Genomic DNA, 27,794 nt, shown 5'->3' on the forward strand with positions numbered 1-27,794 from the left:
GGCGAATTGTAATGTAGTCACATTGATAATTTTGAATTGTCTTTATTCACATATGTGTACCCACAATAACAAGGAGATGTGTTTCTTGTCAAAGTTTGAATCTGCTTGGTGATGCAATTGAAGGGTATTAATGTTATGGTATATGAATAGCAACACAAATTCGAAAAAAAGAAAACTATCTTTAGAAAAAGCAAACGCCATGCTATGCAATCCCACCAGAAATGCTCGCCGATGCTGTATATATGCTGCAAATCCCCGCCCATTACATGCCAAATCTAAGAAGTGTGTCTTGGACTCGTCCTCCTTGGTGCACTATCCTTTGCAAATGCCTTCTGTCTATCCGAGTAATCTTTAATAACTAACGCGCACATCATGTCATCACACAATCTCTTCCTCCTCTGAGCCGGCAACTTCGTCATGAATTCTAACCCACTAGCCCTCTCCACCATCTCAACAGGTACCTCAAAATCCGTCAACGGTTTCTCATTCGGTATCCTCGCATTAGGTAACACAAATGCACCGACTGCTACTGGACCTGCTGTAGTACCATCTTCCGCAAAGATAACCTTGTAGAAATGTGTCGGTACAGCAATATTTGGTGGATTTCCAATGACCTCATAAGTAACCCTCCACTTCCCATCGGCTGGATCCCGTTTCGGTAAATACAAAGGTCCAGTAACGATTCTCACACTTGGGTATCGAGTTGTAAGTCTGCGACAAAAATCCTCAAAATGCGCCCAGTAATCGCGGTTGAATCCTTCTCCTACTTGCGGACACATGTTTGTGAGGAAAAAGGTATCGTTCATGGCTTCTTGACTCCATTTTGCGTCTGCGGCAGGTACTTGGTGTCCGCGATCGTAGCCAGATCGAGCATAGTCCTTTAATTTACCGCGGAATTTTTCGGGGACAGAGGGGTCTTCGACAAAATAGGAATGTTTGCGATCGCCGTTTTGAGTTGCAAGTGAAGCGGGAGTTATGTGTTCTGCAACCCAAGAAGGATTTCGAAGTCTTCGATCGAATGAGGATATCAGCGCATTTCTCGTCGCTAGATCTGCGACGGGTCCTGGAAATCCATATTGAAAAAGACCTGCGGGGTCGACTGGTGCTATGACATCTTTGATTATAGATTGGCCAATTGGTAGAGGTACTGGTGAATGCGCGGAGGAAGTAGAGGATGCTGTGACTGCTGTTGAGCTTGCGGCTGCTTGAATTTTCTTTTCAGATCGTGTAGAATACATGGCAGCGGTTATACCGGCGCCTGTGGCTGCAGAAACGCCTGCTATAATTGCTAAGGTAGTTTTGGACATGACAGAGAGAATCGAGCTTGACGAGAGCTCGTACCGAATGGGAGAGGAAGATTATATATGGGATTTATTTTGGGGGTGATCAATATGTGAGTCTATGATCACGATGTCGATACTTCCGCGTGAGCTTTTATCTTATTTTAGAACGAGGTTTCGTGTTGATGTCAGTTGAACTTTCCTGACGTGTCTCGGAAAACTGTCTCGGAACCCAGAGTTTTTCCGAGGGTTGGATCTACAACAATCACGCAGTGTTTGAAGAAACAATGTCTATGGAAAGTCATGCAACTTTTGGGTCTCTTTATTAAGAGTTGTTGGTATGAATAAAGTACATGAATAATTTTTCAGTTATCATACCATTTAAATCTTTAACTTTTCATTCTCTGAATTGAAATGGAACAATCGGATTATTGAAGGGCTTCGCTAGTGGTCAAATTCGGTCAGTTTTTCTCTTACGAACAAGCAGTGTATGAATGAATAAGCTGATGTTTATGGAAAGCCATGCAATTTTTTTAGTCTATCCTCTTGACTCCCTACAAGCATATTATGCTAAAGACAACGTGTTAAGAAATTGATCATGTACAAAGTTTCTGGGACTTTTCCAAGCCCTACTTCCGAATATACATTTTAGGGCAAGATCCAAGATGAGAGAAGCCCCTATATCCTTCGAATGTCGGTTTTGTACTGGGATCATCATCCTCACGTCCAACAGATAGTCCCTCGACATTGAATGATTTCTCACTATACTCTGTGTCAAATGACGGCCAAACTGGCTGAGTTCTAAGACGATTCACGTTAGATTGTTGAACAAAACACAGTGGAAATCTTATGACTTACGCTCCCAAGCCTGGAATATCAACAACGCCTCCGTCAGGGAGTGCTAGTGTGGAAGAGAAAACACGGTCCCCATTATCTTCTTTAAATTCAATAAATTCTTTTACAATCCCCCACGTGAAGTAAAGAGCTGCTGGCCTTGCAATTTCAGATACCAATCGTTGAACAGGGAAAGTGCAAGCAAATGACATAACCAAGGTCGATTTGTCAATTTTGAGCCAGCCCATTTGATGACCAAAATCACCGTCGAGAATTCTCATGTTGTATTCGTATGCAACTTCTACGCAATGTTCGTTGTACGCAGGATCTTGAAGGTAGATTGAAAGTCTCTTTCCTGGGTTGTAGTGCTCCCAGACTCGTCGAATTGTTAACATGCTTGCATGCTGAACCTGGTTTCTCACTCGAAATGATGCATTTCCGCCGTCGACTACAGCGATCGGGCCAGTTCCAAACGCAACAATCTTGTCAAACTTGCCATCTCTGCACAGTTTCTCGAAAAAGCTTTCGAATCGTCTACAGAGCTCACTTTCCTCAAACTTTGCAATGGTCTCTTGAAAGCCTTTTTTGACTTCTTCAATTTGAAGTTCCAATGGCGCTACGAATTGGTAATTTATCATCATCCGGTCAATGTCATCTCTTTTGTATTTTGCGTTCAAGATACTAATAAGAAAATGACGTTAGTTGAAAACAAAATTGAACATATCAAAAACATACTCGAGTGGCAGTATTCCTGGTCGATCAATTCCTTCCTTGCCCAAATTTCCAGCCTTCGCAGCTTCCTGTCGTCTTCCGTAAAGCTGTTTCCGGACGGCTCCAGGAATGGCATGGGTTAGTGGAAAACAATGATAGAAAAAGTTGGCACGTTTAATCACCAAATTTTCTCTATCTTCCTTTCGCATGGAGCTGAGTGCTCTCCAATCTAGATGTGTTTTAAACAAGCCGTGTACATCTGGATGAGGATTCTTTTCGCCCTGCCAGAACCTGAGTGCTTGGGATACAGGATGCGTGGTAGTCGTCGCAGGTGTAGATTGTTCGTTGGAAGTGGACATGCTGCTAAGCTTTGAAGTTGAGCGGAAGAAGGGTGGGATCTAACGAAGTGTCAAGAGACAGGTTATCAACCAGAGTTCGAGGTCTGATTTTGAAAGGATGGTTGGTTGTTTAAGCTAGGTTAATTATTGAGGTTATTGTGATTCGAAGTCGAATGATATGAAAAGTGTTTATTGTATTGGTTACGAATTTTGATGATGTTTGTTGAAGAAGGACGTAAGTCCAAATGGGGGGAACCGGATCTATTTGAGCACCTCTGGAGGCAGGTTGAAGCTTTCAGATGCGTTACTTCGGGACATTTTCGAGTCACTAAAATACTATGATATCAAAGTCACATCACCAGGAATATACGATTCATGTCGAGTCATTTCGATGTCACAATTCACACGTCTAAGCGACTAGAGTATACTGAATTATTTGGATGGTAGTTTTAGTCCGGGAACTCTACATGATATGAGCAATTGGATCAATCATTCAGACGGTAGTCTTGGGAATACTAATAATTGGATACTGAAGCCCCCCCTGAGGACCTCGCCTAAGGACTCCTGGTGTCTAGATCAAGCTGGGGATCTGGGATCTAGACAGGTATCATACTGAGATCATGTAGGAATACGTTCAAAGACTCGAGTCTTGCCAGGACATTAAACCCTTATAAAATCGACACACTTCTCGACTTTACATCACATTGAATTCTTTTACGAATTCCTTCTAGAATACTCGTCTAATATGTTCAGGATATCTCTACACCTAACTCAGAGAATCGACAACTGATCTCGAAGGATGCTGGGTAATGCATTTCGATCATGTGAGCTCGAGTAGAATATAGCTGTAGCACTCCTTAAATTAGGATTAGAAACCGAAGTACAATTCTTCCAATCAATGTAAGTGGTATTTTTCGCCAGTATATGCCTCTGCGCTACTGCGACTCGTTCTTGAACTGGTAGGTGTTGTCTTATCTGAACAACATCCTACAAACAATCAAATTTTGACTTGAACAACAAAACAAAGAAGAAGCAAATACTGCTAGGTAGACATCATGGCCAATCAACATCGATATCACGTGGGACCATTTGTCAAGGATAGCGGTGTGGCGGGATCAATATGAGAACCTTGATGGTTAAAAGGATCGAATTAAGGTTCATAAGACTCTGCCTTGCCTATATTTTCTTTCTTCTCAATGACGAATTAAAAACTCGGGATTTGATGTGAATTTAGGTCTATTGACCAATCAGAAAAGATGGATGAATGCATTTATGATTTACATGATTTAACCCTTTGGAGAAAATTGAATTCGGGTCTTCTTGCACCAAGCCATCAAGGTCTTCCTAGGCAATTTTATTATTCTTCCTACTGACACTAGGTCGAGTAGCTTAATAATATTCATCGTGTATTCATTCTTATCATTATTCACATTGTTATTGCTCTTGTTATTGTTATTCGATTATCATCATCATCTTCTTCTTCTTCATTATTGTACAGTAACCTATGACATCAGATAATTCATTCCTATAGCCGCGAAAACCTGTGAATATTCTGTTCATCTTCTCTAACTCTTTCGCCCTTTCACTCTCTTGCACCATTACTTTGTTACCTCCTTCAAAGATTGTTTGCTTCGCCGGTCTCAGATTCACCTAAAATCCTAATATACTCTTGCTCCTTCCGAGACCTTTTCTTGTCTCCTTCTGAACTGTACTTTGAATCAGTTGGACACTCACAGCTACATCACTTTGATCTACATTAATCCCACTGCGACAACGCATGCAACAATACCACCGTCAATACTACCTTCTGCAACAACATCAGGGATAACCTGCGACAACCCATACAGTCAGGTTTGACCTAGTTCGCCCTTGTGCCACCTTGTGTTGGATACTTTGTTGAGTTCTTACTTGTATATCAACCCCGCAGACGGAGAGAGAGTTTGAGGAAGCGAGAATATATCATTAAAAAGTTGGCATCACAAATCGTCAGTATGGAGGCAGACTCGTTGGATAATGATATGAGAGGGTGGATTATGGCTATTATCAGTGGAATAGGTCAGTATAATACTCAATGGTTCATGGACCGATGTTTGATCAACTCTAACAACAATGGTTAGCATGTGTTATGGGTAGTTGCATAATATGCATAGATCTATTGATTAGATATATCCCCAGCAAGAAGAATTTCAGGATACAAGATAACAATGCTTTCCTAGCTGCGTCTCTAAGTTTGAGTTTTGGTGTAATGGTAGGTTCTATCTCTCAACCATTTGTCTACTTCTTTACTAACTACATATTTCTTTTGAAAGATATTCTCTTCGTTATATAGTATGCTCCCATCATCGAAAAAATATCTAATGGAGGGTGGTTATACAGCTCAAGCTGCTGCATGGACTCTTTTGGCTTGTTTCGCTGCAGGATTTATTGGCATACAAATTGTTTCGAGGCTCATGCATCAATTTATCCCCTCGCATGTCTCACATTGCGATCATTCTCACAATCAAGATGCAACGCATCACGACCACGACCACGACCACAGCCACAACCACAATCACCAAACCTTCGATGGCTTTGATGGCCACCATGATAATCACCTTCCATTATCAAAATCGAGTTCTCATGCAGCAGCCAATCAAGGAAACAGTGCGATGACGGAATCTACACCACTTCTCGCTTCACATGTCGGAGAAAATGGAAAGCATTCAATAGAAGGTCTTGCACCACCAAAAGATTCTCAGCCAAGCAATCGCCGCCAATCCCATAATCTAACCAGGCGACCATCGCTCATGGTAGTTCATGACAGGGTGATGTCTTTTGTAAAGGATAGGAAGGCCAATTGTGATGAGAGTGGACCGTGTTTTGGGTATTCCGACCTTTGTGGGCGAGAATGCTTAAAAACCCCCATGAATACAAAAGTTCCTTATTCGGCGCGAACTCCCACAGGCACCTTGTCAACCCGATCTCATTCTTTCACATTGCCAGAAGAAGGAGAAGAGGCTCCCGATAATTCAGCACAATTACGTAGGGCTATTTCCGAAACAGAAATTCCCAGTTGTCATGACTCTGACATTGAAGCTCAACAACATCATCACCATGTTCCCGAAAATGCATTTATGGATATTGGTCTTCAAACAAGTATAGCTATTGGATTGCATAAATTACCCGAAGGTTTTATTACATTTGCTACAAATCACGCAAATCCCGAACTTGGAGTTTCTGTCTTTTTAGCTTTACTTGTTCATAACATCACTGAGGGATTTGCAATGGCTCTACCATTATACCTAGCACTTGGTAGCCGACCACGAGCTATCTTCTGGAGTTCTTTCCTCGGAGGTGTGTCACAGCCAGCCGGTGCCGCAATTGCAGCCGCATGGTTTTCAATTGCTGGACGGGAAGGTCATGCGCCTAATATTGTAGCTTATGGATGTATGTTTGGTATCACCGGGGGTATCATGGCTAGTGTCGCATTGCATCTGTTTGCGGAGTGCCTGGGTCTGAATCACAATAGAAGTTTGTGCATTTCTTTTGCATTTGTTGGCATGGCGTTAATGGGTATGAGCAACGCTCTTACCTCTCGATAAGGAATTGGGGCGATGGGAATGGAAAACGAGATGGGTACGCATTATGAATAGATGATAGGCGTTTTTATAGGATATTAGCATACCATGGGATGGGGTCTTATTTTGGAGGGTATTTGAGGAGTTTATTGTGTGTCTTTGGTGGGCTTCGATGGATATTAGATCCTTAGTTGCGAGATTCGATGTATTTTTATTTCCAAACTCTCAGGTTCGTAATTGGCGAGCGAACGGTTGGAAATATTAGTTATGCTTAGACTCAGACTTGGTTACTATGAATATACTCAATGGTTCTGTAGCTAAGTAGATAAGTATCCTTCTCTATGTGATACGAGTGGTGTGACGAAGATCTACATAAATTTTACACGGGTGGTGAATACACAGACTCTTATGCTCTTGGAGAGGGAGGAGTCTCATAATCAGAATGTCGCGCCTTCTGGAGAAGATTCTCCTCGCTCAGATTCATAGGCAGCGAGTCAGTAGATATCTGATTGTGCGAGTTTCGCTCTCTGAGATATATTCGAGGAGATACGCTCAATGAGGGATATAGAGTCATAGATAGGTAGATGCAGCTCGCGAAGAAGTTCCTCTCTATGAATTTACAAGAGCTTTTGTTATTTTTTGGTCAAGAGCACTGTCAGGAGCTGGAGTATGTGGTATGTAGTATGTAGTGGGTAGATGGATAAAGATGAAGATGCAGATGTGGAAAAGATGATGGATGGATTTATTATGTATACATCTATTTATTAATCTCTATCATAGAATATCTAGATCTCTGTGATTTCTCAACTGCGCATCCGTGAATTCGTGAATTGGAGTATGTGGATATATTACAATAACAATATACACACATATACACACATATATACATATAACCAAGCAGAGGGTGTTTCATTTCTGCATCTGACAAGACGCATTCTGATTCCCATGATCGAGTTACCTACCCACTTACCTACCATTAAGCATCTTTCTACTCGTACATCGTTGGATGAGTATCTAAACTAGCATCCCCCTGAATATTCTCGCTTACAATCAACCCCCTACGTAGCCCGCCCATCTCCTGTTGGGTAGGTACGTTACATACACCAGGCTATACAAAACATTTCGTTTTACGGATTATACATCACTCATCACATATTTTTTTTTTGAGACCCCAATCATCAGAATCTTTTCATTCCCTTGCATTTCCCATACTGAATACTGGTTTTCTGTCTTGCTTTCCTTGGTATACTACATAAACTATTTGAAATCCCGGGTTCCTCTCGACCTCTCCTATCGGTATCAACCCACCAATAGAAGTAAGTAAAGAGATCGATCTTCATCTCATTTGCATGTGAATTCGGGGTTCGATTCTCGTTCCTTGTCCACTGTTTCCCGCGTTCTTGTGTTCATTTCGCTCACTTTCAACTTTGTAATTCAAATCCGATCAGATTTGAATACTCAAGTACCATGACCTTCATTCTCCATCATCTAAAATCGATGACTTCTCCTTTGCGAAGTTCTCCAAGCCGTATATCCGACATAACCACCACCCAGAACAACTAATCCGATGATACACTTAACAAAGAACCAACTCCAGCTTCCGGCCGGCTTCTTCTTTCTGTTCAAAATACCCTGTCCCTTTTGAGATCTACTTTTTCCATTTTCAGGCTTAGGTTGCGAATCCTTATACTTATTCTTGTGGGTGTTGGTATCGTACAAATTATTCGTGTTGACGCTGATGATATCATGGTTATCGCTCAATTCACCCGTTTCGGCAGAAAATCCGAGATAGGCTACGGATGGAATGGTAGGTGGTTCGAAAGTTTCAAAGCAGAGTTCCCATTGATCCTCCTTCTTGTATTGAAGTTCGAGTTTGAGAGATTTGTCTTGGAAATAGGTGAGTTTGGCTTTAGTTGGGACATTCGCATTGCGGAGACCTCGTGCGGAACAGCCCATATATTCTTGGTCTTTGCCGTCGTTGCTCTTGTCATAGGCGGTGTTGCCATCGCCGACCATGGCCATTACGTAGGGGAAGACGGTTCCGGGACGATTGTTCTTGTAGGTGTCGAAGAAAATACCAAGACCTTCGAATTTGTCAACGGAACCGAAGACGTCGCCTTGAATGCCGCGTTGTTTGGTGAGCCACATGGCGAAACCATCACCGTGGAGGTTGCCTTGACCGTGGACCTTGAATTCGACCTCGATCTGCAGAAGAGTTGTGGTTAGATTACACCGAGGGGAGTGAAGGCGAATCTATTCATACCTCCCAGTTTGTGGCCGTTAGTGGAACTCTTGAGAAGAGCCATCCTGAAGAAGACGGATGATCATATGTCAATCGTATGTACCTATACCCTCCACATCAGCCCATCTATCCCCAACTAGTCCTGGACTTGGCGCGCATGCATACTTGTCTGCTCTCACAATGGTATTTCCACCAAAATCGAACCATCTACTTTGCATATCCGAATCCAAATATGGCTAATCCAAATCCAAATCAGCGAAATCCTCAAGCCTATGTAATGCGCCTCTTGTTCAACTACTGACCTGATTCAGCGAATGTGTTCGAAGCTATTCCAACAAGTCAGTCAACCCTTCCTTCAATAGTAATTCAATCGAGTAAACAAACCGGTATACTCCTAATTCCGTCCTCACTCAGCTTCGTAGTCTGCGTATCTCCAGCTGCCATAACACAAGAAGCCAGCCATAGCGCCGACAATGATTTGGGGAACCACATTGCGTCCTGTACAATCTGTCCCTATCCACAAGTATTCTTCAAGGCTTATACTTTCACCAGATTCCAATCGAGTCTTCAACTGGACGAAGGAAAGAAAAAGAGGAATGTAAAGTAGATGGAGAAAAAGAGAGATCCTTCTGCCAGAAAATCAGAATAGGATGTTGAGAAAGGAAATAGTTTTAGGAACTACGAAGTATCGTGAATCGAATTCCGAGGTCGTCAGATTAAATTGTTAGCTGGCCTTAAGGTTTCCTATCTGTGTCTGTGTCTGTGAACAATTTGGCGTCGGGGATTTCAAGGTTAAGCTGAGATCCCTGTTATTTTGAATTGGGAGAATAACTGTCAGTGATTGGGGGATTCCGGTACTGCTGTAGCGTTCGTGACGGGCGTTTGGGGTGCTTGTAGCCCTGGAAATTAGTGCTAGAGTACGGACTGGTAGTGGATATTGACCCTGTGTACCCTGTATATTTCTAACCAGGGATGATAGCTACCAGTCGGTACTTGCCTAAGGCCGAGTGGTGAATTTGATAGTCCATCGTCATGCTTTGAGATCGATTAAAAAATTGAGGTTCTGGATATTAAGTTTAAAATTCAACAACGAAACTCCAAACCTCTTTTCCATACACAATTTGAGATTCAATCCCCTCAAAGCGCCACTTTCCACATAGAAATATATACATACACATATAAACGCCATCATGGATTCTCTCAACAATGCATTCGCCTCCTCGGACCCAAAAGCTGCTGTTATGAATCAAGTTCGTCAGGAAGCTGCTATGACCAATGCTAGACAATTGATCGAGGTAAATATTTTCTCTTTCCTCTTTCCTTTAGTTTCCCTCTCCTCCCCTCCCTTCTTCACGACACTTCCCCCTACTCTCTTCCAATTCACAAATTAACCATCCATCCAGAAAGTAAACGAACACTGCTTCGAGAAATGCGTCCCCAAACCCGGTACCTCTCTCAGCAGCGGCGAAACCACTTGTTTCACCCAATGCATGGAAAAATACATGCAAGCGTGGAATACAGTGAGCAAACAATATATTGCGAGATTGCAACGAGAGTCGACGAGTGGAGGAGCGACGGGGGGTATGTTTTAGATTTTGATTTGGGCTGGGATTGTAGAAGAGGGGTAGAGGAAGAGTGAGGGAGGGTAGGGAAGAGAAAAGGTGACCACGGGAAGGAGTGATATTATTGAGTGGGAGGGGGTTATGTGATGATGAAGTGATGAGGTGCTAGAGCATGCTAGAGCGGGATATCACAACAATGAGCCGTGATTTGGTATGGAACGCTATTATGATGGAGTGTATTATACTCTTGTACACTATGAATGGGTCACCACGTCTCTGGAAACGGAGGGCATAAAATGCAAGGAATTGGAAACAACACCACTATAAATGAAATGGAGATCTTTATGGCCATGAGATGTGATTTGATCTGATTTCGATTCGGGTATTATATATTATGTTTCTATTGAGATGCTTTCTTCTTTGCTTCTTCCGCCTCCCTCTTTCTTGCAAGATATCTTTCCTTGGCACTCATAATATCGCCTTCAGTCTTTCGACTCTTAGAAGCTCTCTCTACTTTCTGCTTTTCTTCTTCCTCCTCCTCCAAAGCTCGTTTGGTAGCTTGTTCTAATTGTGCTTCCATCATTCGTGATTGTCGTTCGCGCATAGCTTGTTTTCCACCTCCACTTCCCACAAATGTATTGCCTTTCTTGTGATCAGGCATTGAGCTTCCACTTCTTGATGAATTTGGATTAGGCGTTGGTTTCGCTTTAGGTATTATGTTTAGTCCACCCTTGAGTAATTCTCTCTTGTCAACAACTTGACCTTCGTCATTGATTGCAATAGTGCCTCCCTTTTTCTCGTTGATTTCCCGTGCTATATCTGCATCAGTCTTCATTTTTTCGTCCTCCGTCACATCTTCTTGTGGGCCTTGTTTAATCCTTTCCTCGGCAGCCTTTACTATTTCAGCATGTTTCTGTTCACCCTTCTCAAGCATGTTTTTGTAGAAACTGGTCATTCCCGTGCCTTTATTCTTTCTTTGCTCTTCCTCCTCTCTCAACCGTTCTTCTTCTTCTATGCGGCGATTCTCTTCTTGTTGTTTCTTATACGCTGATGTGACAAATTTCTCCTTATCTGCAAATTCATCTCCTTCAGCTTCTCTTTCTCTTGCGAGTTTCTTCTCCTCGGCAATCGTAGAATCGCGCTTTCGCACTGCAGCTGCTGCAATAAGATTGCTCATATACTTTGGCTTCCGTTCCTCCTCCTCATTGACTACCTTCTTCTTTGGCTTTAAAGAATCGTAAACTGCATCGTAATCGTATATGTTCGCATCAAGTTCTTCTGCAGTTTCGGCATGTTTTTTCGACGTGAGCGAACTCGAGAGGTCGCCAAACATACTTATAGGCGGCTTTTTTGAGGGTTTCAAGGGTTTCGAGGTCGAGGACTTTGAAAGTTTCGAAGGTTTTGTCAATGGAGTAGTATTGACATTTGTATCCTCATCTGAGTCGTCATCGCCAAATACGTTGAAACCATTATTTAATCCCATTGTGTAATTTAAGGTGGAATAGTAGAATGTTGAAGAAGTGGTATTTTGTTATGTCAGGATTATAATGTACGGTATGGGTCGCGTTTTCCATAGCTATAAAATGCCGTAAGGCGGCAATCACGCTATTGATCCACTCTGGCAATCGATAAGAACTTTAGCGGCATTCAATAAGATGACAAAACCGTAGGATGCGATGTTGTATATACAATCACGAATCCAAGTACGCTCATTTTAGTTGTTCATATTACAACCATACATTCAGAACTTATCATTTTACTGTCTCAACGCAGAAGTTCAACTAAACTCCAATGAAGATATGACCAACTCTCATCCAACTAAATTTCGATTCAAGAGGAAGCATAGGGAGGATGAATCACCGTCAGAGAGCCATAGCGAGGAAAGGCGCCACCGCCATCACCATCGCTCAAAACGAAGCAGGCAATCTGCCACGAATGATGATCCATCCCTCTACGATGACACGCACCTCCCCAATACCTCTTCCAATCAGTATCTCGACCCAGATGTTGCATTCAGGGAAAGTCTATTTGATGCGATGGCTGACGATGAAGCTGCACAGTATTGGGAGGGAGTTTATGGGCAACCAATTCATACATATCCCGACGTCAAGCAAGGTCCTACAGGCGAGCTAGAACAGATGACTGACGAAGAATACACGGCATATGTTAGAGGTAAAATGTATGAGAAGACCCATCAACATTTAATAGAGGAAAAGGCTCGGCGCGAAGCAGCCAAAAAAGAGCGAGAACGGTTGGCTCAAGAAGGTAGGAAGGAAGAGAGAGATGCTGAACGATTGCAAAGAAAGGTTGAGGAGAGTCTGAAGAGAGGCCAGGAGAGGAGGTCCAAGAAAGTTTGGAACGAAAAATGGGATAACTACATCAAGAAATGGGAAGATCTTGGGAAGAATTCTTCGAAAGTTGCAGTTGCATCCATACCTTGGCCAGTCGAAAGTGGAAGTAAAAAAGATGTCCAAAAGGAGGACATCAGGAGATTTTTCTTACACGCGCCAACCTCTGGAGAACCTACCGAATTACAGCTTACAAAGACCTTGAAGGTAGAAAGAGTCCGGTGGCATCCCGACAAGATCCAACAGAAGTTGGGGGGACAAGATGTTGATGAAGGGGTAATGCAAGCTGTTACCGCAGTCTTTCAAATAATCGATGGGCTGTGGTCAGAGACCAGAATGAGTGGTCAACAATGAACGGAAATGAATATTAATGGGACTCGGGATTATCAAAGCATAGATAGCATGGAGTTTGGGAAGAACATGAGGGGTAATCGGAATACCACATTGCATTGCATAGGTTTTGGGACTGGCCACATCTTCACGGGATCTAGGAGAATCAATAACATAGAGATGAAGTATATGCCATGAGCCTCGAGACAGTTCTCATCATATGCCGGTATCAATCTGATACTTAAATAGGGTCAAAGATTGAAAATACATCTATTTCGATGTTGCATGTTACATGATGGCATAGATCGGCACTCGTTCATACCAAGGTGGACATATCTACCTAGCAATTGCAGTGACGTGGATAAATTATAGTTGACTTTTTGTTTGAAACATTGATTGCCTGATTTGGTACTGGATATTGCGAAAGAGGATAGACTTTGCTCATACAGAGACTGAGAGCACAGTTAGTTGGTGAAGTAGAGCGTGGTAGGTGGGTGATGAAGCTGGCTGACTAATAATGATGATATAGACAGGAAATACAAGATGGATCAAGATCGTCAATCTCCATGGCGTGTCCACTTCCTTTGTGAACGATTTTGCATTTTTGCTAGTGATGTGAGATCCGTAAGGTCCAGACGGAGAATCCTGATATCCCCGCATTTTCATTGGTTGCATGATTCACATTGTGAGAGCAAGTAAGATCTTCCTTGGTAGGCACATACACATCTACATTGGTAGCTAGCTGGTACTTGGTGCAGAATCAATCCTTTGATAGAATGGAATGGCACCGAGAGATCAGGTAGTTTGATCAACGAGTGTCTGGGATTTCTGACATCAGAGAATGTCAAAGTAGATGGAAGCAATTACTCACTCCATAGAGTAATATTCTCAGTATCATCTCTTGATTTTACTTTCCGATAAACGAATGGAGAAGTGTAACCTTAACTTAAGCATGGAGAGATAGCAGATACGAGACAGCTACCATTCCTTACCTAGGTCGTGGGTATATTGACAGTCAAGGCATTAAAGGACTGGAACTGAAAGAAAGAATAAAGCGCCATCAAGAACAAACCATCCAGACTGGAAAACTTGGCTTCGTCTTCTTTACTATCAGGACGGTGGTAGCAGATATTTTGAAAGGCATAATTTTTCGTCTTACCAGCTGCAGTATATCTCGGGTTGATCTTCTCCTCTTCCTCCCCCAAGAAGTGAATCCTCAAATGATGAACCAAGCATCAACCCCACCAACGCTAACGCCATACACCGAGTGCACAGAAGACGGACGGAGAGGAGAGGAGAGCATCGAGCGAACATCATCATCATCGAGCATCGAGCATTTAGCAATTTAGCAATTTAGCAATTATTAGGTATCTGCTCTGTAGTGAGCAATCCAGTTAACATCGACAAGAGAAATTGAACCGAAAGACTTTATTGAGATGGTTCTAGGAGAGAGAGTTAAAACGTTGTAGCAGAATTGTCACTTTACTCTACCTCTCTCTACCTCTACCTCTCCGTACCTAGGTAGTCAGGACTCAGTAGAAGAAGAAGAAATACCTACGCTTAACGATTAACGGTCAATGGTGGTGGTCATATTCCAATCAAACAATCAACCTATCGCCCTCCTCCTCCTCCTCCTCCTCCTCCTACCTACCCAGGCAACTCTCGGAATTCAGTTCCTTATTAATCATTTCCCCTCACATTATCATCATTCTTCATTCTGTACCTATTACTACCACTACCTTCTTCACCACCACCACTACCTTCTCACCACCACCACCAAGCCCAGTAATCATTGCGTCCATCTTCTTACATGATCACACACCTCCCGCACCCACTACTACCCACTACTACCCACTACCTACTACTACTACTACTACCTACACTACATACCACAGCTATCTACCCCAACCCAACCCAACCCACCAACCTCCTCCAATCCCAATTCAAACTTCCCCCCCCAAAAATACATCAATCCTTATTAATTCATGTATCATTGTCGTTATCATTACCATTAGCCTCGATATTCTCAATTGAATTCCATTTGGTATAATTATTCCACTCATACCGATATTCTCCAACCCTTAATTCACTCCAATATTGTATCATTCCAATCAATTGATGCTCTTTGTCGCAACGGACACAGTTCATGTTCACAACTGCAACGATCCGCATCCTACGAAGCTTACCCCCAAAAACGAGCAACTTGCAACTCCCTCCTTGACTTTGCTCACGAAGACTCTAAGAGAATCGAGAAAGAAACTCAAATTTGTTAATTTATAACATATCTTCCTCCCTTCCTTTCTAGGTGCCCGATAATTAAACAACATACACACATTCATTTTCCCCAATTAGGCTTGTCTGTCAAGACTGCTTTTGGGGTAACCTTACCACCTACCACCTACCCATCTACCTTACATATCATCCTGCATTCGGCCTACACACCCGCGGCCCTGCTTTCTGCTGACTGTCGATCTATCAAACTCGACATCCAGCAACCTACCATTTTCATTCTATGCCGACACTCGGTTTTTTGAAGAAGAAACGGACGAAGGAGTCTCCGGCTATAACCTCTCCAACATCAAGTCAAGCCACAACCAGTCCGACGACCCCCACATCATCAAGAGGCTTCCATAATTCGATAGCTTCTGTCTCGACCCAATCGACTTTACCCCAATCCCACGAGCACGAGGTTCTCCAAACTACAACCTCTCGCACAACAGACGACCAACCGACTGCCGTGGGCAAAAAAGCCTCAATGACACACGGAATAACTCCACAGCAGCAATCTGCGCAAATTCATTCCGATCAACAGCAGCACCGTCAAAACTCTCCCAGCATTAGCAACTTGATTCATCCACCACAGCATGACGGCGCGAGCCAGTCATATCCAACCCCACCAGCTTCTTCACAACCTTCACTACATCCAGTAGCTGCTAACACCAGCACTCTTCAAATGGACTCTTCACAGCGACAATCGCAGCAATCACAACAGCAGCCACAGATTAGACAAACCAAGGGCAAATATTCTTTGACAGATTTTGATATTCAGCGCACATTGGGCACTGGAAGTTTTGGACGAGTTCATCTAGTTCGATCGAAGCACAATCAGCGATACTATGCCGTCAAAGTGTTGAAGAAGGCGCAGGTGCACAAGATGAAGCAGGTCGAACATACCAATGATGAGAGAAAGATGTTACAAGAAGTCAAGCATCCATTCCTGATTACTCTATGGGGTACTTTTCAAGACTCGAAGAATTTATACATGGTGATGGATTTTGTAGAGGGGGGTGAACTATTCTCTTTACTGCGAAAGTCTCAAGTAAGTTCAATGACACCAACTTCTTGATAGACACTAATTGTTTAACTCCAGCGATTCCCCAATCCTGTAGCCAAATTCTATGCTGCTGAAGTTACGTTGGCTTTAGAATACCTTCATTCAAAACATATCATTTATCGAGATTTGAAACCAGAGAATTTGCTACTTGATAGGCACGGACATCTTAAGATTACTGACTTTGGATTTGCAAAGAAGGTCCCAGATATTACATGGACGTTGTGTGGTACCCCAGATTACTTAGCACCAGAAGTAGTCTCGAGTAAAGGTTATAATAAATCCGTAGATTGGTAAGTTTTAGCCTCTTCATCCCTCCACATTACTTCTAGAGCGAAGCAAAAATGCCTCCACGGCAGTGGCCCAGCGGAGTGTCGTCAATAAAACCATTCTCATCATATGTTTCCTCTTATGGGGGCAAGCCCCCAAACCCCCGTCCTCGCTGCGCTCGATGGAACCATATTATCCTAAAAGGTTGTATCATCCAACTAATATGAATCAGGTGGTCCCTTGGTATATTAATTTTCGAAATGCTCTGTGGTTTTACACCATTTTGGGATGGTGGCTCTCCCATGAAAATCTATGAGAATATTCTCAAAGGGAGGGTTAAGTATCCTCCCTATATTCACCCAGATGCACAGGACTTGTTGCAAAGATTGATCACAGCAGATCTCACCAAGCGTCTTGGTAACTTACATGGTGGTTCTGAGGATGTCAAGAATCATCAATGGTTCGCTGAAGTAACTTGGGAAAGGTTATCCAAGAAGGATATCGATGCACCTTATGTTCCTCCTGTTAAGGCCGGAGTTGGAGATGCCAGCCAGTTTGATAAGTACCCTGAAGAAACGGAGATATATGGTCAAGGTGGGCCCGATGAGTAAGTGAATGTCTTGACCTTCGTCAAACTCAACTAACCAGTAGTAGATTTGGGCACCTATTCGTGGATTTTTAAACAAAAGTTTCATACTCGGAGTCTCGGAGCTAGGCTACTTGTTCAAGAAGGCTATATTTCTTTTGTACTTTGCAGTTTAAACTATTCTTCTGCACATATGTTACAGTACGGGCAAGATAACCTTACGTCACATCATCTCTTTTTGTTTCACAGGCATTGGATTGGAATATTAGGTGGTTTACTCTGGCTTGTTCACAGCTCTTTGGTGATGGGTGGGGTGGCGGTAAGGTGTTGGTATGGTTGGTATCGTACGATGGGACGGACGTGGAATTTTAGTCGACCAGTTTTTTGGTACTAGGCACGTGATGTCATTCATGTTCAAGAAAGAGGTATAGTTATCAATATGCATGGATGGATGGATAACACGACGATGTTTATGCCCCGTTGTATGGAATCGAATGAAACCGAAACGGGTGTGTATGTTATGAATGATGGAACTCAAGATATTAGTTATGTGTTCGAAAGGAATTGAAGGTGTGGAGGAAGGGGGGAAAAAAGGAAGGATCATAAATCCGATTCGCATTAGTGAGAATAGGATATTATATTCTTCTGGGGCCTTGTATGTGTGTGTGTGTGTTTTATGTGAATTATACTGTGAGCTAATATGATTGGGTGAGGTGAAGTGGACGAACGTTGCGCAAGCGGCTCAATCCTCGGGAGTGAGAGCTCGTAGCTTGAACTCGAGTGAGAGAATAAACTTTGAATGCGAGGAATCAAAAGAAGGTATATGTGTGTGGAATGATTCAGGGATTAACGATTGGATAGTGGAGTTGAAGGTTTTTGTTTGTGGGTGTGTGAGGATGTTTGAAGAGGGGGTGGGGGGTTGACGAGGGGGAAATGAGTGTGTGGATTTTAGGGAGGGGAGATGTGGAGATGTGAAGATGTGGTGGTAGTGTGGTGGTGACAAAGAGGTGATGAAGGGGTGTTTGAGAGTTTTTGTTGTTGGTTTTTGCTTTTTGCTTTTTTGGTGGGGGTGATGAGTTTTTGTTTGGGATGGATCTATGTTCGGTGGGAGGGGTGTAGAGATATGGGTAGAGATAGAGGGTTGGGGGTTGGGGGTTGGAAGATAAAAGCTAAAGGGGAAAGAGGGGTGAATGGATGGATGGGTGAATGAATGGATGGATGGATGGATAGAGGGTGGGGGTGAGGGTGAGGGTGAGGGAAATAGAAAGAACATGGAAGCGAAAATGAAGAGAGAATGAGTATATGGGGTATACAGGTAGATGTGGAAGGTTAGTGAATGAGTATTTAGATGAGTAGTTAGGTGGGATTTGGGAATATGCTAGTTGGTTATTTGTGGATTGATATTTATGGTGTGTATTGGGAATTGAGAGAGGTGGAGTGGGGTGGGAGGGGAGGAGTAGGAGGGATAGGAGGAGGGGAGGAGAAAGATGGGTGTAATGTTTATGGAAGGATTGGAGATGGAGATGGATAGAGAAGGGGAAATATAGAGGGGTGTGTAAGTTGAAGGAGGAAAGAAAAGATGGGATGACGAGTATGCGGGGTTTGGGAGGTGAGTGAATATTTGTTGCGTGAGTGAGTGTCACTGAGTGATTGAGGGAAGAGGATTGTGTGAGGATATGTGAGGATGTTGGGGAGGTTTTGGGTGTGTATTTATGGTTTTGTTAGGTGGTGGAATTGGGATTGGAGTTTGAGAGTTTGGGTAGATGTATCTGTGGGTTTTAGGATGGTGGGATAGGATGAGGGAAGAGATGGGAGAAGGAAGGGAGAGGCGAGGAGAGCGGGAGGAACGAGAAAGGCTGGGGAGTAAGGAGAGGAGGGAGAATAATTCTTTTGTGAAGAAGAAAATAAGGAGTTGAGGATGAGAATAAGTGGGATATGTGGGTGCATGGAGATTTGTGTGGGTGATGTTTTGTTCAGAAGTACTGAGATCAATATTCGGGATAATTATATTGACTTAGCTATAGAGAGATAGATAAGTAAGTCGGGTGGTTTTCTAGATATATAGACATATACTCACTCAGGATGAGAGTGTTGGAAACTCAAATTTCTATGGTTGTAGTAATGTAGTTCATGTTCACTAAAAGTTCCAAGGGCCGCGGATATTTGTTCGCTTTGGTCCATGACGATTTGGACGTTAGATATGAAGTGAGTGTGATAAATGACTTTGATAATCTAAAATATTTATAAAGAATGACGTCTATAAGAATCCTGGCAAAGGGGGGATCGAGACACAGGGATCTAAAAGTCTAGTAGACCTATATCATAAAAGCTTAAGAAGACCTAAAATTAACATCTAGTCCGGCATGAGAACCTACCTTATGTTTATGAATGGGGAAGATCTAAATATGCGAGCAATAGGCGCATAGATCCGAGTAGACGAGTATTGGATTACCAGAAAGTACAAAATGCAAATAGAAATATGTGATATTCAATTTGCAATATGCGATATGCAAGGTTTTGAATTGTGATATCGGAAAATTCCCTATTCGAATCTACGTTGAAATAGAGGGAGGATAGGGCTCGCATTCAATTAGGAGACAAATCTTGTTTACATCAATTGATCTACTGATCAACACAAAGATAAACGCCAGAAGTGGGTGGTGCGGGGTAATTTGTTTCTATATTTGACAGTTCGTCACATCCAAAAATAAACTGGAAGTGTGTTAGGGGTTGCACGGATTGGATATGGATATCTGTGTGTGACTAGGATTCAGGGGGTGTTAGGCGCCCGGGAGTTCATCACATCTTGGAGAAATTGATAAAAGTCTCGCTTGGTGTTACTACATACCAATCTATTCCAGCATGTAGCGTGTAAAGAGGTGTGTGTTTATCGAGTCGAGTATGCTGCATAGTAATCTGCAACTCCCAAAATAAACTCACCCATCGGTTAAAATCAAATGAATGCAATGTTTTATTTTAGAATGCACTTCTAACCAATCATATCATATATATAAGAATGTCTTGCAGATTGCACACACCATTCACACTAGAGAGAAACAATTTTCCCCTTTATGATACTATTGATGTAGTACTAAGTGATCATAGAGCAGAATGTAGTCAAAGCTCCACGATCTATCAGTATCTTGCGCGATATGCCTTATATACCATGTTAGTTACATGCTAAGGCTACATGCTTGTCTCTCCGCTATGCGGGTATCATGCATCGGAGAGTTTATTTTGGGTATTGGCGTCTTCTTGGTTTTGGAAGTCTTGAGATTTATATATCTCCGACGGCTCCCTTGAGTTAAGTAGCTCTCCCATCGGCTTCAGCTTTTTGTACTGGATATCAAGATAGACAATTAAAGGTCTCTCGATAACATATACTCATTGCATATCTGTTTATTGTCATCAATATGCCTATCTCAAAGCATAACATATCCTCTCCATTGGAAGCGGGCACATCGTTGCTCCAACCAATGCAACTACCATCAGAGTTACTCGAAGCTCTCGATTATGTATCGAAACGTTTGGTGCGAAAGAGACTTCATCTATCATTGATCGTCGTCAAAAAAGATAATCAGATCCAAAGTCCCGCGATGTCCCAAGTTACAACCGCGCCCGGTTCTTATTCTCTCACTACATCACCATCGACACTTCTTTACAATAGCGCTCCACTCACATCTCACGTTCGCAACATCTCACTCTCAAGTCGAGGAACTTCCCCAGTTAGTTCTCGCTCTTCAAGTCCAACCAGCACGATCTTCTCAAATTCTCTTTCTGAGCGCTCAAACTCAACAACAACATCTACCCTCTCCACCTCAACAATCTATCTCTCCCGCACAAAATACTCCGGCCTTCCTTCTTCCCCAAAAGATACCATGGCCCACCACATTCGCGCATCCATCTCCCCTCCCTCCTCCCCCTCTTCTCCCCCCGCAGAATGGGTATCCCCCGATACCCCCAATCGCTACGGCATCACGCTCATGCATTCCACCAGTCTCACTCCCCGCGCCGAACGCATCCTCCGCTCCACCATTTCCCGGGCCGAGAAAAAATTCCCCTCCATCGGATCCGACTGGCTCTCCTCCTCCTCTCTCTCCTCCCCCATCTCCGATCCCTCAATTCAAGATCTCATTCGTCGCTCGCTGGCTCAGAACCGCGTCGTGTTCACCGCGCCGGGATTATCCCTTTACTCGCTGGATTATCTGTATGCGTTTAAATGCGCACTGCATACTTATTCGCGTAGTCTTTCGGCGGAAGATATGGGTATTGCGATTGATGAGTTGAGACGCGTGGTCTTAGTGCGAGGGGGACAGATCGGAAGGGGGGAGGTAATGAGAGGGTATGAGTGGTTGGGGATTTCGCTGAGTGCGCTGTGTGATGTTGAGGAGGGGTATAAGAGGGTTTATGGGGGGAGTGCAGGAGAAAAAGCGATTTTTAATGATGAGGTGAGGAAGTCGCTTTCGGTGAAGACCTCCTTTAGTGGTGGGGAGGAGGATTTGGTGGAGGTGGGTGAGAGTGCTAAGGGGAGGGATGGGGAAAGTCCTATTTGGGAGAGGAAGAGCGGAAATGGAGAGAGAGAAGATCGAGGACCATTTTTGAGGGGTGATAGAACCCCGAATAGAGTGGAGGATGTGAGTCCGGGGACCAGAGGGGAGTGGGAACATTTGATGAGAGGAGAAAGGAGATTCACTCTTATTCAAGTGGATTGTTAAAATTTGGTGTGACTGTTATATATATTTGGATTAAGGGTTAAGGGCTGCGAGTCATGGCGTATAAATTCCCCGAGAACAAGAGCTGTGATCGGGAGGAGTTGGTTTTGATCTTGGGGTCCTTTAAACATTTATTTCTGGGACAGGTGTTAGGATGGATGGGAAAATGGTGGAATTTGTATATACGTTTACTGCATCTTTACATATATTATATACGATTCTACATACCCACAATGCGGTTCTTGACTACAATCACTTCTTCTCTTCACTATACATATGTACCTCTCTTTCTTCATCTTTCTCTTCATCTTTCTCGCCAAATTTACGACATAGTACATATTCATAATACATAAATCACAATGCAATTCCCAACCTCTATCCCTACCAGACATTCTGTAGAATTCTACACCCGAATTTCCAACTCCACTACCGCGTTCGATCTGATTTTAACATATCCCCTTATTTCCATAGCTGAGTGACTACTCTGTCGACAATTTCATTGATGTGAGAATGTGTTTTCATATCGGCAGGAGTCTTGCTCTCTTCTGTTCTACAAATTTTTTAACAACTCAATTAATTCCAAGCGCTAACAAATCAATACCCAGCTTTTAGGATATAGGGGGGCCTTCGCTTATCATTGCACTGCCATGATATTTACCAGCGAGATGAGTGAGACGAATGAGGCCATTCAATATATCAGTGCAAACATTACGCATGCAAAATCATGAAATACGTTCTGAGAATAGTGTGTATGGGTATCGAATTAATTCTCATTTTCTATTTCATATTTCCATTCCCCCTTCTTCCCTTCTTTGTTCTTCGTCATTAGAAACCAATCTACTATCCAACCCCCAAATCTACCACCCATATTTACTTCCCGCTTCCTTCCTATTATTCCTACCCGTCGCAAAACTCTCCTCCAATGCTTCCCTCTGACTCTGCGCCGCCCCAACCAACTGTTTCAAACTATGTTTACCAGGCGCGATTGCTCTAACTGGATTATGCACAACTTGTTCTCCTGCTGCGCGGAGTTCTTCGTTATGTGCGTATTCTTGATCTGTATTGAAATTTATGATTTTTGTTGCGGCTTGTGGACCGGAACCACCACCTTTTTGACGACCGAAGAGTTGGCGACGTTCGGCGGCGGAGAGATGGAGAGTGTCGGCTATAGAGGAGAGGGATTCGGTGTTGTGATTGTTTACTGGTGGTGTGGGAGCGAAGGGGAGGGTGTGGTTGGTTGTTGGGGTGTACTCTTCGTAGACGGGTTCTTCTTTGGAGGGGGTGGGTTGATAGAGTAGTGGTTTGTATTCTCCGTTTGAAGTGGTGTTTGGAGTTGTATTCACTGGCTCTACTTCTAGAGAGAATAAGGATACTTTTGGTTTTGGCGCTACCTTCCCGGTATTCTGTGGAGTGGCTGGTGTGCTAATTTGTGGTGTTGAAGTGGAAGTAGAAGGCGTAGATCCATTTGAATTTGGCTTCTGGAGCTTCTTTTTTGCTGGCTTCCTCGCGACGGATAATGGTCTAAACATTAATGGTTTCCCAACCAATTTGACTTCATCTGCTGGTTTCTGTTCATCGACCAAGGAGCTTGGAGGAGGTAAATTCAATCCAGATCCACTAGCTCCTTCTTCCTCTTCAGCAGGCTCTTCCGTTGTGTATTCTCTCTCCTGTACCGGTTCCGGTTCTCTACTAAAAGCAGGAGCTGCACCAGTCTTCAAACTAACACCAGCTCCCAAACCACTCTTTCGCGCCGCATTTCCACCACCTAATGTCGCACCTGTAGATTGTCCCGTTCTCTTTGGAGCTGGCAAGAATGAATTAAATCCACTGAAAGCTCCACCACCTGTCTTTGCGCGCTTCGTTGGAGGCTCATCGGTTTTGGTGTCGTCTTTCAAAGATGCTTGTGGCAATGAAACTCGAATTTTGCCAGGATTTGATCTGTCGACAACTTTTTGGAATGCAGGCTTACCAGTTGTGGATGTTGATGTTGATGGCTTTGGCGCAGTAATTTCTGGAGAATCTGAATCTTCTGAATCTGAATAATCTACTAATCCCATTGTCGCGGTGTTTTTTGATGATTTTGATTGTGATGGTTTGTGGTTTGTGAGAGTTGGGGAAAAGGCTGTCACTACAGCCTGATGAAAATCACACAGGCGCCAATTTTAGTGTACCCCAGATACTGTAAGGCTGAACACTGATAGTATCGCAACTTCATCCGTCATGTTAAATTCAATTATGGAAGCTTGATCATGACTTGAGCAATCATACCTTCTAACCCTTTTTACTATTCTTTCGTACTTACGAGCCGGTGATCGTTTCTATACATTATTTACATTATTTTTCTACTATGTCGGTCATTCAAGTGGAAGAGTAAGATTTCTAGCTTCCCAACCATCCCACTTCCTCAATCTAACTGACGCGTTACACAGTCTCGTCTCTTATCAATTGAGATCAAACTATTTAAATACAATCGCGGATGGTGTTGGTGAACGGCTCATAACAATCAACGATGGATTTCTAAACACTCCCGGATTCAAAGCTGCTGGATGGCGCACGAATGCCGCGAATATAAAACGAACTCATTCCCCACCAATACCAACCGCCATCGCATCGGAATATTTTCAAGCGCCACCTAGATCAGCTGGTCTGGCACCTTCAGGTCTTGAGGATGAAGTTGACGAAGGGGGTTTGCTCACAGGAGGGGCAGGGGATACTGTTGGGCCTGGAATCGCTACGAAAAGGAGGCGCAGACGAGAACAGATGGAGGAGGAAGATAGTAGTGATTTGAGTGATGATAGTGATGATGATGGAGATCAAAGGGCAGCACAGCAAATAAAATTCTCTAAAATGCCTATACGAAATCGATCTGGTTCTTCTCCTATTCGTGGATCCAATCTTCGACAATCTACTACTCCGAATTCTCCTTCACGTACTCCGGGACCTGGCATAAGGAGAGGTTCTCAGTCTGCTGTGGAAGTTGTGAAAGAAAGAGCCAGAAGGGATACTGTTACGAGTAGTGAAATGTCATCTGACAATGAGTTTGATGCATCTGCTTTTCAAAGACAGAGAGAATCAAATAGGAATGCTGCGAGAGCCGGTAGAACGGTTCGAACACGTCCGTCGGACCCTGATGTTGGTGTGAAGAGACAAGTCAGTGATCTTTTAGAAGAGGAGGAGGAAGAAGAGGACTCGGGATCAGACATGTCTTCCACATTTGGTGGTAGTATCGACAGTGCATCTATATTAGATAGTGTTGATGGACCGATAACTGCAGCTCCAGAACATATCGGTAATACTATTCCTCGAGATCTTATACGATCACCAACGAAAAGATCCAAGCCAGCTCCCCCAGTACTTCAAGCCCTACCACCTCCTCGTCCAATCAGTATGATACAGCCTAAGAGTTTGTTGACCGCAATGATTACGGCTAAGCGAACGAAAGCTAATATGCCATTCGAAAACTTTGCATCTCTCTCTGGACAAGGTGATCCAAACCCTATCAATATTCGTATATTGGCACCATTTGCTACTTCAACCAAGAAGCCTTACGAGGTTTTGATTCGAAGAACTGTTCATGAAGATGAATCACATAATCGACCCGTGGTCATTACTGATTTGATCGGGTTGAGTCTATGGAGGTATTTTGATGAAAAGTTAGAACCTACCATAGCCCCCGAAAAATTGAATGTCAATCGATGGATCTTAAGGATGGTTGATGATGGGGAAGTAGATACTGACTTCCCACCTCTTGATCGTCTCAAGCCAGTTACATCATTTACGTTTGCCAACAATAAAGCTGGGCCAAGAGCGAGATCAAATTCCAAAACTTTTGACGAGTTTGCTTTGGTTGAAGCTACCGATGAACAATTTGAAGAAAATCAGAGACTTACCCCTCAATTCAAACAAGAGGCGGTTGCCTCATCTGAAACGGAAGAAGATTTTACTCCTATCAATACACCCAAAGCTAATACTTCATTTCCTCTTGGTACACAACCTTATCAAAATCCTCTTCTTACAACTATGACTGCATTACGAAAAAATTCCACATTAGCAGATGCACCTACAATTGGAACAGCTCTCACTCAACCTACTTCGCGAGGTGGTGGTACAAAAAAGATCTTGAGTATTCATATTCATTCAAATAATGCTACACCTGGACAGATGGTCGCTCTGGAAGTCACAACCGATACTTACTTGGCTGATGTCCTCGATACGGTTTGTAAGAAGAGACAACTGGACAAGGCAGGACACGTTCTCAAACTGACCGGATCTGGGACTGTCGTTTATCTTGATCGCACAGTAGGATCAATTGGCAATTCATCAGAACTTGATTTGTACCGGCGACGTTTTGCTACGGATGGACCATTAACGATGACTGGTTCACCATCAAGTAGTACACCCAATTCATTAATGGTAGATCGACCCGATCCTCGCAAAGCTCGCAAGGGAACTCAAATGTTAGTACCACATCCTCTCATGGAGAGTGTCAAACAAGATGAACTTGGAAGTGCCAATTATCGAAGGTATATAGTATGGAGGAAACAACCCATGAGGTTTGTAGGAATGAACGAAAGGGTGATTGCGATTGATGGAGAATATTTACATATTCTTCCAGCATCCACGGGAAAGACGATGTTTGAAGGACAAGGCAAAACAACCACGGTGCATTTTAGTAATGTGGTTGGCTGTAAAGTAACACGAAGACACCCGACCAATTTTAAGGTATGTTATATAGAATCCAGCATCTCTGTCCTCAATCCGAAACTAATGAACAATGTTAACACAGCTTGTGGTATACAAATCACGGGAAGAAAAACGATATGATTTTGAAGCCAAAAGTGCAGATGAAGCGGCGGAGATAGTATATGAGATTAAGAAGGGAATTGCTCCATATCAAACCAATAATTAAATAAACATCATTTACATTGTACCCAAATAGTCTGCCTCCACGGCAGTGGCCCCCGGAGGGCCAGCGGAGCGTCATTTGCAATTCTCTCACGGACACTCAACAATGGAATTTTCTCGATATTCTCGGATTTGATTGAAACGTTTTGAAACCACCAAGCGTTTGGTGGCGATGAACTCTTAAGTAATTGGTTACATGTTCATGTACCTTTTCTTGGATTACTCTTCCCGATTTGATATTTGAAGAAAGGACTCGCATCAGGCATCGGCTACTTGGATCATTACCAAGACGCAGGTGGCAATAGAATGTAATCTTTACCTCCAGCAGCAATCTAGTTGCCGAGGAACAGACAAATCAGGAATACACCCGACCCTCAGATTGCTCGAGCAGGAGGAAAAATAGGGACATCAAGAATGAACACTCTTTTCCATATTGGATATCACAATTAGATCATCAATACCCTGAATTTGTATCAAAGTAACGTTATTGAAGAGCTTTTTCGATCTCATCTAGATTTATCCTTTTGGTATATTCGATTCTTATACTTATCTTGAGCTTATGCTTGAGTGATTGGATGTCCTGGATGTCCCTCCTGTTTCTACCTAGGTAGTTAGTATTAAGTGAGTGGCGTTTGAGATTCGCGGCTGTGGCTGGGGCTGTGGCGGTGGCTGGGGTTTGGGGCTGGAAAAGACGGCTAAACGGATATTTGGTTGCCGATGCTGATGTATGTTTATGTTGATGTTGATGTTGGTGTTGATGCTTTGTTTCCCAAGAAACATAAACTTGG

General features: G+C 43.1%; 11 protein-coding genes across 11 annotated transcripts; 6 read left to right on the plus strand and 5 right to left on the minus strand.

Moving 5' to 3' along the window:
- Window positions 1–275: 275 nt before the first annotated feature.
- Bfra_007998 (putative mitochondrial nuclease protein) lies at window positions 276–1,307 on the minus strand (the record flags this gene model as incomplete). The annotated part of the gene is made up of 1 exon (XM_037338364.1): window positions 276–1,307. One exon carries the CDS (start codon window positions 1,305–1,307, stop codon window positions 276–278), a length of 1,032 nt encoding a protein of 343 aa, XP_037190427.1.
- Window positions 1,308–1,909: 602 nt separating this feature from the next.
- Bfra_007999 (uncharacterized protein) lies at window positions 1,910–3,184 on the minus strand (the record flags this gene model as incomplete). Its single annotated transcript, XM_037338365.1, has 3 exons — window positions 1,910–2,081; window positions 2,139–2,795; window positions 2,850–3,184. 3 exons carry the CDS (start codon window positions 3,182–3,184, stop codon window positions 1,910–1,912), a joined length of 1,164 nt encoding a protein of 387 aa, XP_037190428.1.
- Window positions 3,185–5,154: 1,970 nt separating this feature from the next.
- On the plus strand, window positions 5,155–6,744 carry Bfra_008000 (putative zip zinc transporter protein; the record flags this gene model as incomplete). The annotated part of the gene is made up of 3 exons (XM_037338366.1): window positions 5,155–5,218; window positions 5,281–5,411; window positions 5,473–6,744. The coding sequence occupies 3 exons, from the start codon at window positions 5,155–5,157 to the stop codon at window positions 6,742–6,744; spliced, it is 1,467 nt and encodes a 488-aa protein (XP_037190429.1).
- Window positions 6,745–8,208: 1,464 nt separating this feature from the next.
- On the minus strand, window positions 8,209–9,454 carry Bfra_008001 (putative vesicular integral-membrane protein vip36 protein; the record flags this gene model as incomplete). The annotated part of the gene is made up of 5 exons (XM_037338367.1): window positions 8,209–8,925; window positions 8,984–9,065; window positions 9,128–9,198; window positions 9,265–9,288; window positions 9,347–9,454. 5 exons carry the CDS (start codon window positions 9,452–9,454, stop codon window positions 8,209–8,211), a joined length of 1,002 nt encoding a protein of 333 aa, XP_037190430.1.
- Window positions 9,455–10,152: 698 nt separating this feature from the next.
- Window positions 10,153–10,554, plus strand: Bfra_008002 (putative mitochondrial import inner membrane translocase subunit tim13 protein; the record flags this gene model as incomplete). The annotated part of the gene is made up of 2 exons (XM_037338368.1): window positions 10,153–10,257; window positions 10,366–10,554. 2 exons carry the CDS (start codon window positions 10,153–10,155, stop codon window positions 10,552–10,554), a joined length of 294 nt encoding a protein of 97 aa, XP_037190431.1.
- A 370-nt stretch (window positions 10,555–10,924) lies between these two features.
- Bfra_008003 (putative coiled-coil domain-containing protein 55 protein) lies at window positions 10,925–12,007 on the minus strand (the record flags this gene model as incomplete). Its single annotated transcript, XM_037338369.1, has 1 exon — window positions 10,925–12,007. One exon carries the CDS (start codon window positions 12,005–12,007, stop codon window positions 10,925–10,927), a length of 1,083 nt encoding a protein of 360 aa, XP_037190432.1.
- Window positions 12,008–12,200: 193 nt separating this feature from the next.
- Bfra_008004 (uncharacterized protein) lies at window positions 12,201–13,226 on the plus strand (the record flags this gene model as incomplete). Its single annotated transcript, XM_037338370.1, has 2 exons — window positions 12,201–12,227; window positions 12,270–13,226. The coding sequence occupies 2 exons, from the start codon at window positions 12,201–12,203 to the stop codon at window positions 13,224–13,226; spliced, it is 984 nt and encodes a 327-aa protein (XP_037190433.1).
- A 2,488-nt stretch (window positions 13,227–15,714) lies between these two features.
- On the plus strand, window positions 15,715–17,414 carry Bfra_008005 (putative camp-dependent protein kinase catalytic subunit protein; the record flags this gene model as incomplete). The annotated part of the gene is made up of 3 exons (XM_037338371.1): window positions 15,715–16,521; window positions 16,573–16,826; window positions 17,036–17,414. The coding sequence occupies 3 exons, from the start codon at window positions 15,715–15,717 to the stop codon at window positions 17,412–17,414; spliced, it is 1,440 nt and encodes a 479-aa protein (XP_037190434.1).
- Window positions 17,415–20,802: 3,388 nt separating this feature from the next.
- Bfra_008006 (uncharacterized protein) lies at window positions 20,803–22,104 on the plus strand (the record flags this gene model as incomplete). Its single annotated transcript, XM_037338372.1, has 1 exon — window positions 20,803–22,104. The coding sequence occupies one exon, from the start codon at window positions 20,803–20,805 to the stop codon at window positions 22,102–22,104; it is 1,302 nt and encodes a 433-aa protein (XP_037190435.1).
- An 854-nt stretch (window positions 22,105–22,958) lies between these two features.
- Window positions 22,959–24,158, minus strand: Bfra_008007 (putative mitotic checkpoint protein prcc protein; the record flags this gene model as incomplete). The annotated part of the gene is made up of 1 exon (XM_037338373.1): window positions 22,959–24,158. The coding sequence occupies one exon, from the start codon at window positions 24,156–24,158 to the stop codon at window positions 22,959–22,961; it is 1,200 nt and encodes a 399-aa protein (XP_037190436.1).
- Window positions 24,159–24,448: 290 nt separating this feature from the next.
- Window positions 24,449–27,010, plus strand: Bfra_008008 (putative stress activated map kinase interacting protein sin1 protein; the record flags this gene model as incomplete). The annotated part of the gene is made up of 3 exons (XM_037338374.1): window positions 24,449–24,471; window positions 24,531–26,823; window positions 26,888–27,010. The coding sequence occupies 3 exons, from the start codon at window positions 24,449–24,451 to the stop codon at window positions 27,008–27,010; spliced, it is 2,439 nt and encodes an 812-aa protein (XP_037190437.1).
- Between the last annotated feature and the right edge of the window lie 784 nt (window positions 27,011–27,794).

The sequence above is a fragment of the Botrytis fragariae genome (genome assembly GCF_013461495.1).
Source record: "Botrytis fragariae strain BVB16 chromosome Unknown tig00000112, whole genome shotgun sequence".
Lineage (NCBI taxonomy): Eukaryota > Fungi > Ascomycota > Leotiomycetes > Helotiales > Sclerotiniaceae > Botrytis > Botrytis fragariae.